This window comes from Zootoca vivipara, chromosome 7 (genome assembly GCF_963506605.1).
Source record: "Zootoca vivipara chromosome 7, rZooViv1.1, whole genome shotgun sequence".
Lineage (NCBI taxonomy): Eukaryota > Metazoa > Chordata > Lepidosauria > Squamata > Lacertidae > Zootoca > Zootoca vivipara.
In genome coordinates, this window is record NC_083282.1 from 8,206,631 (window position 1) to 8,215,916 (window position 9,286).

Here is a 9,286-nt window from a genome sequence, read left to right on the forward strand (position 1 = left end):
CGTCCGGTCCGAAGGGCGCGCAGTTAGAACCTGCCCAAGTCCACTTGCCCACAAACGAGGCAAGCAGTCAGAAACCCACAGGTTTCGGCGCAGGCCTTCAGCGGCAACCCTTTGTTAATTCACAAGATCGGGGTGGATCTCTCTTATATTGAAATAAAGTGGAGTTGAGTAGGGTCTATTATTCTCTGCAACAGCTTCTCCTGCTGACGCACGTGAGTCCTCGTTCGTACATTTCAAGGAGGAGGAAGGCCTTTGAGAGCAACCAGATGGAGAGGTTGGCATGACCCCCACCATAACGGGGCAAGACCCTAAGCAGAGAATTTCTCCTCTGCCCTCTTCGACAGCGAACCCGTGCCAATTCACTTTTTCGGATCCCAGCACTCATGCTAACTGCATTGTGAATCGGACTCTAGAGCCCCTGCCCGCAAATTTAAAAATTTTAAAAAGAAGAAGCCAGAGTCACAATTCCTTTTCGGACAATTAAAAAAAACAAAACCGAGCGGGTAAGGCTGCGTCCCCGATCCTGAAAGACCCTTTCACGCCTGAAAGCGCACGTCGTTCGCAACCCGAGGCTGTTGGGATCAAAAGGCGAGTCTCCATTGATCCACCTTTCGGAAAGTAAGAACATGCGTAGACGTGGAGCGCTTGCCTTTCCTGTGCTTGAGTGCGAAATGCGCGTTTGCGGAGCCTGTCCGTGGGCGAGCGTGGGCTCTGCGGCGTCTCCCGCTGTCCCTCCGCTCCCAGAGGCGCAATAGAGTCCTTGGAGAGGCCTCTGGAAGGAGAAGTCGCCTCCTCTTCGACCACTGGAAACCTCCTGAGGAAGGAGCCGCCGCACCCCCAACCCGCAATGCGAAGCGAAACGAAGCCATTCATAAATTCTCAGGTGGGAGCAATTGGCTCCCACTGATGAATGAATGGCACTGGCTTTCAAGGAACTACGTAGTTTAAACGGGAAGGAAGCCCCGTTCAAATGGATGGCGTTGTCAAACGAATTTAGGGTAGGGTAGTCAAGTTTTATTCGAAGCCTAACACAGAGCGATCCAGCCAGGCTTAAGCACTTTTAAGGCGCGCTCATTTTAAAAGAAGAGCTGTGCAGATGCTTACGGCAAAAGTCTTATCCGTTTTTCCTTTGGGAGAAGCCCCATCGGAACTCCTTTATTTACCTTGCTTGGCAAGGAAGCAGGCATCGGCTGCAACTGTCCCCTGTTGGAATCTGTGGAATTTCGAAGTGCTTACTCCAGGCTGCGTTTATGTTTAAATCTAGGTGCTGATGCGTTAGGGGTTAGTTATGTCAGCTGCAGATGCATTCAGAAAAGAGAAGAAAAGGCAGGAAATTTAACTCTCTAAATTTAACTAGACGTCAAGGAAACTTTCGAAACATCCGTAACGGCATGCCCGTTGGTAACCAAACATACGTGGGGCCACGAGGAGACATTTTGGAATCAAATGATTTCGCTTCGTGCCCTAGCTGCTTGCGGGGACCCTACCTACCCACCCACCCCCAAAAAAGTATCACAGGACATCCTGCAGTTCCAGTTCCCCTTTTCTAAGCTCACTTCAGAACAAAATTCACAGTAGAATAACTTCCTGAATAGGACCAACCTATGCTCAATGCGTAAACTTTCGAGTTACACAGAACTCTTCTTCAAACCGGATGCTCAATAACATTTCGATTTCTGAGGGAGGAAAAGGGACTAGTGTTTGGACAAAGCAGAGTTAGAAGCCTTGCTGATCTTTGTCTGCAGACTTTTAGACCCTTAAGATGGGGAAAGAAGCAGCTCTTGCGAATTGCAGTATCCTCCTCCTGGCCCCTTTCCCATTGTGGACAGATTTACGGAGATCGCCCTTGAGTTGCCTTTTGTATTTCGAGGGTTCCTTCTAAATGTGTTTTCTTCCTTTGGATTTGTACCCATGGTGTATCCTCATCTCATTGTAGTCTCACAATTTAGGCCAGTACAGGCAAGCTTTCGAACTAGACAGAATTTTTCATCAGGCACCACTGAAAAAGCAAGTTATTTCCTTCACTTCTGTATGCCTTGCCCAAAGCCCCACAGCGAGCGCTGAGACGCAGGGGGGCTTGCTTGCCCCCCTCTCCCAGCACTCCACCCCCCAACTGCATCGCAGCGTGGTTGCACCAAGGTTCTTTACCCCCACCCCCACCCGAGGGACATAAAATAAGCTCGGATAAATGGATTATCTGTCAATCCCGAAATTTATATGCCTGGTCGTTCTATTTTATCCGACCAAGGGTGAGAGGGCAGGGAAGCTTTGGGGCAAGACAGAATTCTTCGTCAGACAAAATGGGAAGGGAAGGTCCTTCCTCAAGCAGAGTTATTATTGAGCACTGAACGTGCGTTTGCCACAAAACCATGCAGTTTCTTTAAGAGGAAGGCGTCGTTTGTCAACAACTTCTTTTTCACCGCTGTTGGGAATTCGCTGCATTTCCAACTCAGCCTCGTGACGAATTCTGTGCAAGTGGAAAACTTGCCTGCCGTCATTGTAGCCCAAAATGGTTAATGAAACCGACCAGCTTGGGGAGGGAGGGGGGTCCCCGCATCTTATGTTTGGGGACAACCAGTTGTACATTTCCCCGGTCATTAAAGTATGTGGGGATTGAAGTTTACATCTCCCTGGAGATGTCTCCCGGACTTCTACATGAAAGTAAGTCACAGTGAAATGGATAGGCACTTGACCTCGTGGTGCAAATCTTTGCTCGGGCCTACCTCTCATTACCTTCGCTGTGTCTCCCTTCCCCGCCCTCTCCACAACTTTTCAGGGTGGAGGGAGCGATGAAGCTCAGCTCGACACCCCTTCATATTTATGCTCTTGGCCAAGGCGGACAGAGTCAGCTTTCGCTCGCGGGATAACCCCCGCCTCACCCCCCACCCCCAGCTACAGAAAGAACCAAACGCTTTTAAGACATAAGCACGCAGCACCGTTTCCTCCCTGCCCTCTTGCAGGAGCTCTGTGGGTTAGTTCCGAGCCCGGCGTCCCCTTCTGCATTGTCGTGGGGGGGTGTCATTGTGATGAAGGGAGAGAAGCGCCTGCCCGGGATTTGGACGGGCGCAAGAAGTGCGCGCGTGTTAACGGCTCCCCTGTGCAAAGCAGAATCCGTTTTAGACAAACTGCCCGAACGAGGGAACGGGAGAAGCGCGCGAGGGTTTCCTGTTCACCGCGCGCTTGAACGCAAGGGAAAGACGTGGAGGGTAAACCCACACCCACCCACTGAATTCAGCAGAGCGTAGTAGACGTGGCTAGGATGGCCTGTAAACGCGATCCCTCCCTTTCTTTCTGCCAGAGAGCTCCCAGCTCCGCTCGACAACTGCTCACTTTCAATTTCTCGCCTCTCCAAAACGGCCTGCAATTGCAAAGTCCTTTGATTTTTCTTGGGGTGTGTGTGTAAAAGTGTGGCTAAGGCCGCTGTACAAGGACAACCACGCCCCAATTTACCTGCAAAAGCAAAAAACAAAACAAAACCCGTGTGTGTTTTTGTAGGTGGACGGCACATCTATAGGGGAACGCGGAATGCGTAAATATTGCGTGCCTTCTTTCCCGCGTCGGAGCCACTTCTCCGCTCCAGCAGCACCAGCGAACACACAAGAGACTCCTGCATTGCAGAGGGTTGGACTACATGGCTCTCTGGGTCCCTTCCAACTCTACAAGGGGCCTCGTGATGCTCCGAAGAGGGTTCAGAGCCCGGCGGGGAAGAGACTCGCCGGGCCCTGACTCTCCCACACGCACCCTTCCTTCCTCATCCTCGGCGGGCACACGAAGGAGTCGGGTCCCGAGGAGAAGGCTCCCCTTCGCCTTCAAGGGACCCGCTTCCCCACCTTCAAGCCACCCCCTTGAAAATGCACCCCGCTCCTCCCGGCGACAGCTCTGCTCCCTGCGGCCAAGAGGAAAGCTGTGTTGTCCGAGAGGAGTCTCCCCACTCATTCGGGGCGATTTCCACGCCACTTCGGATGGCAGGGGGAGAGGGTGGAAGAGCCCGTCCTTGTGGAAGGGATCGAACCAAAGCGGAGGAGTTGAGGAACTTGGACCTGCACTCCGCTTGTTAGTTTAGCTAGGGAAGATGGGAGTTGTAGTGCAGCAACGGCTGGGGAGTCAAGGTTGAGAAACATTGGAACCCTTTGGTACCCAGCAGGCTGACCTTCCCAAGGACAATCCGGGCCTGGCTAGTTTTACGGAGGGCCCTCGGGCTAGAGGATGGATGAGTTGCTGTTTCGCCCCTTTTAGCCGCGACGCTGTGCTTATAAGGCTACCAGGCTGAGCGCGTTTCCTTGGAAGTCAGTCTCACGAGCGCATTGACTTCCTAGGGCTTAGACCCCAAAAGAGGGCGAGAGGGCGCGACATGGGAGAAATCTGAATTTGAGCTCGCCTGCATCCAAGACCCCGAGGCAGGCCTCTGGCCGGGCAGCTCCACGCAAGGAGCAGGAGGGTACTCGGGAGTGACGCCCGTTGGAGAGCGCGCTTCAAATGCTCGCCAGCGGGAAGATGCTCAGGATGCAGCTCGAGGTCCGGCCCGCCTCAGAACTTTTCTCTTTCTCTGGAGTCCTGTGTACGCACTCGCGGGATTTCTTGAGCTCTTTCGGCAGCTTCTGGCGTGAAAGGAGCGGGGCAGGCGAGGCGAGGGAGGTTTGGCTACGGATGGAGCAAAGAAGGGACCCCGCAGCTTCAATGGCTTGCTGGTGCGACGACCGATTTCACACGTGCAGATAAAAGGCAGGCCGACTCGGAAGTCCGTCCCGCTGTCTCCAAATGGGTTTTGTTTTCAAGGAAGCGGGCCTAAACTGCAAAGGAATAGATCCGGGCTTCATCGGAAGGTGCTTAGAACCTGGGCAAAATACTTTGGAAACCGATTAGAGCTAGCAAGTCGGACGGCCTTTACTTCTGAGCTGAGCGTGTGCTCCAATGGCCCGAGATAAAGTGGTTTGACGAGGTCAACGAGCAACTCCAGTCCAATGCAGAAAACCCTTAACGCATCCATGGGCGTAGCCGGGATTTGGGGGGGGGGCAGGCTTTTGTTGGAGGGACAGACAGGCTTTTGTGGGGGGGGGGCAGAACCTCAGATTTGTATTGATTTTTATTGATTATGGGGGCAGCTGCCCCCTCCCGCTACGCCCATGAACGCATCTTTCTTCGTCGACAAGCTGCATTTGAAAAGGGGGAAGCTTAATTTCTGAGTCCGTGTTTCAAGGCTGCACTCCCAAAGCAGTCTCAATCGGATGATGTCCTTTGGCCTGAGGGCTCTCTTCGGTCGTGATTCCGATCCATGACGTATTTACTCACCAGTAAACCCAACCGACTTGCTCCTAGCCTTAAACCGCTGTAAAACAGACTGGCTATAAATTGGCGGTCTCGAGAAGTTTCGGGACGATTTTGATACGTGGGCAATTCTGATCAAATATGAGTCAATATGTCTTGGATCGGAATCGAAGCGAGCGAGGCAATCCTAAATCCAGTGAAGAACGTCGGGATGAGACTGCGTTGGAACGGCAGCTTGTTGCGGGCCTGTTTTTCTTGTATTAGACTGGAATAGCTCGTTTGATTTCCTAAGCAGAGAGAGAGAGAGTCTGAGTCCGAAGGAAACGGACTGTTTTTCTCCCTGCGTGAATTCTGCATAGGCCGGTGGAGACCGGGGGTGGCTTTTTCTACATCAAGTGTCGATTCCTCGCTCTGCTCCTCCAATTCGCGATCCGGAGCGAATTATTTCAAGTGTAGCTGGACTCCTAAATAATCAGGCTTCGGATAGCAGCTCGAAGCAAAGTCCAAAAGCTTTTTTAGGGGGGAAAGAAAGCTTTGGGGAAATTGCATGAGATGCAGCAGCAGCCAGCAACAAACCAAAGAAACAAACAACGGGCACACTCCAGTCCAAGCCCAAGCAACTGTGAGTCTCATTGCCTCCATTGCAATGAATGAGACGGGAAGCCTTTGAACGCCGGCTGGATCTCGCAGACCAAGTCAGCCACATCCCTAGCAGCGGGCTGCAGCCTGGCCCCGTCGGAAGGATGGGGGAGAAAAGGTGCACCTGAGAATCTGTACCTGATGCAAAGGTTTAAAGCAAAGGGGGTCCAGCTAAATTCTATGGGACTTGCTTCGGAGTAAGGCTGCCTGGCACGCCTCTCTGCAGAGCCCCTGGGTGTGGCTGGCCCAACACTTGTTCCCAGACTGGCCCAGCAATCTTTCCGCAAGACTCATTCCCGGAGACAGACTTAAGCAGTTGCTGCTGTTATTTATCTACCCCAATACTGTATTACAAAATTCTGCAAGGCCCTCTTTCTTTTGGAAAGATGCACAACCTGCTACCTGCCCCCCACAACAGATGAGGAGGGCAACCTGGGTCTTGGCTGTACCACTTAAACCTACAGAAGGGGCCCCACGTGACTGACTGTTCCTCTTTTTATAAAATAACTTACCATCCCTAGAGAACTAGGAGGATTCCCTACGGAAGTATTCAATCCGGCGGCATTCTGAAGCCCAGCACAGTTTAGCTATTGTTTGTGAGAATTAAGCCTTGATTCTCTGGTAGGGTTTTGTGGTGTTTAAATGTGTTTGGCCAGTGAGGGACCTAAGGATAAAAGGAGCTTAATGCAGGAGGTTTCCTGGATGACGCTACTTTCAGATATCTTTAAAACGAGTGTCTGTGGGCTATTTAGCTTAAAATAAACCAGACTTCCAAATATCTTCTTGGCTCAGGCTGTCAGACACCGGCGTCACCGGCTCGTTCTTCTGCAGTTATGGAAGGATCCGTAACTTCCAGAGCTAACTCTTCCAACGGGTGGGGTGGGGGGGTTAACTGAAAAGCATTTATACGTACATATTGTGCATATTGCACATATTGCATTTATACGTACATATTGTACATATACGTACATATTGTACATATACGTACATATTTATACGTACATATTGTGCATTTTATATAGACGTCCTTAAAACGCACACACACAACAGAAATCTCGGCTCTTTCTGAACTAAAAATAATCACAGCAGTGACGCTGGTAAGATTGGAACAACCTGGGCCGCGGAAAATTAAAATCCAAAACGCGGAAACCTCTCCAGGAAGCAAGACGCCGGCTGGGAATTGTGGGGCTCGCAGTTTTGCTTGCTTGCGTGCGTGTCTCTGTGTTGGAAAGTCGCTTAGAGAATTAGACGCGAGGGCGAGAGGCTTTGATCGACTGACAGCCTAACAACCCACACCTGCTTTCTCAGAAGCTGATGCTGACGGTGTCCGCAGGATTTCAGCTCTGGAGCAGGTCTAGGGAGTTCTCCCGTGGAAACCGCGCATATCTGCCCTGCTGTTCGTTTCAACGAGACTCGCGCAGCGGAACTTTTTGGTGGATCCCGCGCGGAGCAGCGCCGCTTTTTCCCCTGCTACCCTATGATGGCAGCAGAGATGCTCGCAGAGATACACCACCCAGACACAGTTCAACCGGAGGCCTCGCCAGCTCCCCGGCCTCTGCCGTCTGCCTGTTTGCCGGACGCATCTCATTAACCCGGGCATCCGAAGACGACCCGCCTCAATCGCACGTGTCGACCTTCCCTGCTCTTTACACAAAATGTAGTAAAAGGAGGTGGCGGGGTTTCTGATTTGCACCCACAAATCGTCTACGGGAGACTGATAATATGAATTAAACTGATCTGGATTAGTGGGTCCCGAACAAAGCCGAGTAGGACCGGATCGATAAATGTTAAACTTGGTTCTGGATGTGATGCGACCTTCCTTGGCTACTGGCACAGATCTTCCCCTATATTAACATATATTATTCCTCCGCCGTGTATTTTACTTTAGCCTACTTATTATTTTAGGCTACCCATGTTTATCTTTTGCACATGACTTTCAGAAACAGAGGGCGCAGGGGGTTGTTGCTTTTTTTAAAGCGCTGGGTGTGTTTAGAAGGCGCCTCAGTCTTCTAAACTAGCCCCCTTTAACGGGGCTATTTCACAGCCATCCTAGTTCCCCACTCAGGCTTACTCTCCGGGAAGGCTGGGCTGGGCTGACCCTTCAGAAAAGAACAGTCCAAGTCTCAACGGCTCGCAAGTCGAGAGCCTCGGCAGGCGGGCGGGCCAGGAGGAAGCTGCTGGTTCGCGGTGCGCCACTTACCGTCCTGCTGCTGCGTGTCGCTGCCGCTGGTCAGGCCCGGCGATTCCAGGAGGCTGCGGCCGCCTTCCCCGACGCCGTCGTCGGTCTGCGCTGCCACCAAGTCTCCGGCTTCCTCCAGATCCAACAGGTGGCTGACAGAGAAGTTCTTTTTCGCCTGGAGGCTGTCGAGGTTCCCGGGGCTCTCCAGACGCGTGGGCAGGACGGCCGGTTGCCTCTCCAGAACGTGGACGTAGCTGGAAGTCATGGCTTTGGGCCCCCAGGTCAAGGACGGGGTGGGGTGGGGTGGGAGAGAAAGGAGGAAGGGAGCCAAGGAAGAAGAGCAGAGCCTGAAGGGGGTCCCCGGCTAAGCACGTTCCCCCAAACCCCGCAGCAGCTGCCGGCTGTTCTCCGAAGTGCCGTCGAGTAAAACTCCAGAGGGGAAAATCCACACCAAGCGCGCAAAGCGGCCCAAACCCGGGAGGCGGCAGGACCTGGCCGGGGATCCAAAGGGTGCCTTCTCTTGCTGAATCGCAGGGTGCCTCCAATGGGACTCGCGGTGGCTCTCGCGACCCTCCCGCGTCTCCCTGACTGGGCGCGCTCCTTCGACGGCGCGCTTAGAAGTGAAGGCGGGCCGTCGGGAGGGGCTGAAGTCTTGCAGATGGAGTGCTCCGAGCGGCCGACAGACGGACGCAGGAGCGCCACTCCAGATCCCCCCTCTCTCTCCTGCCTGCCTGGTGAAGGAAGAGGAGGAGGAGGAGGCTGCTTGGGGAGCTCGAGCGGGTTTCTTTTTCGCTTGCTGCTCACCCGCCCCTCCCTCTCCGGATCGAGCGGCTCTCTGGCACTTCAAAAGGCGCAGCCTGGCATGTGGGTGGGTGGGGCTGGGGGAGCTGGAGGGACCCTGGGGAGGGCAGACCCAGACTTAATAGGAGCCTCTAATTACGTGGCAAAGGCTTTGTGCTGTTTCTGACGTTTTACAGACCTCCTTCCTCCACCCACCCCGGGCAAGCTCTCTCTCCCCCCCACCCACCCCCACTTTCCCCTACCAATCCAGACTCACCAAACCCACACTCGGATTTAGAGACCCACTTCCCCACCCGCTCGCAAGCATCTCATCCCAGAGAGCGCACGCGAGAGGCTTTTTCTTCAATAAAGATTGAAGTTTTGCCCCCCCCTTTCCAAACGTCGGGTCGAAAGTTGGGAAGC

The 9,286-nt window shown here is 53.2% G+C and overlaps 1 protein-coding gene across 3 annotated transcripts in view; it reads right to left on the minus strand.

Moving 5' to 3' along the window:
• The window catches only part of PRRX1 (paired related homeobox 1), a 77,192-nt gene extending 68,111 nt beyond the window's left edge, over positions 1-9,081 (minus strand). For 2 of the 3 annotated variants that reach the window (XM_035123864.2, XM_035123865.2), the window contains exon 1: positions 8,105-9,081. In XM_035123864.2, the coding sequence (XP_034979755.2) occupies positions 8,105-8,348 (244 nt within the window). In that variant the 5' untranslated portion in view covers positions 8,349-9,081. The remainder of the gene's footprint in view (positions 1-8,104) is intronic. The other variant, XM_035123863.2, reaches the window with a different exon arrangement.
• Between the last annotated feature and the right edge of the window lie 205 nt (positions 9,082-9,286).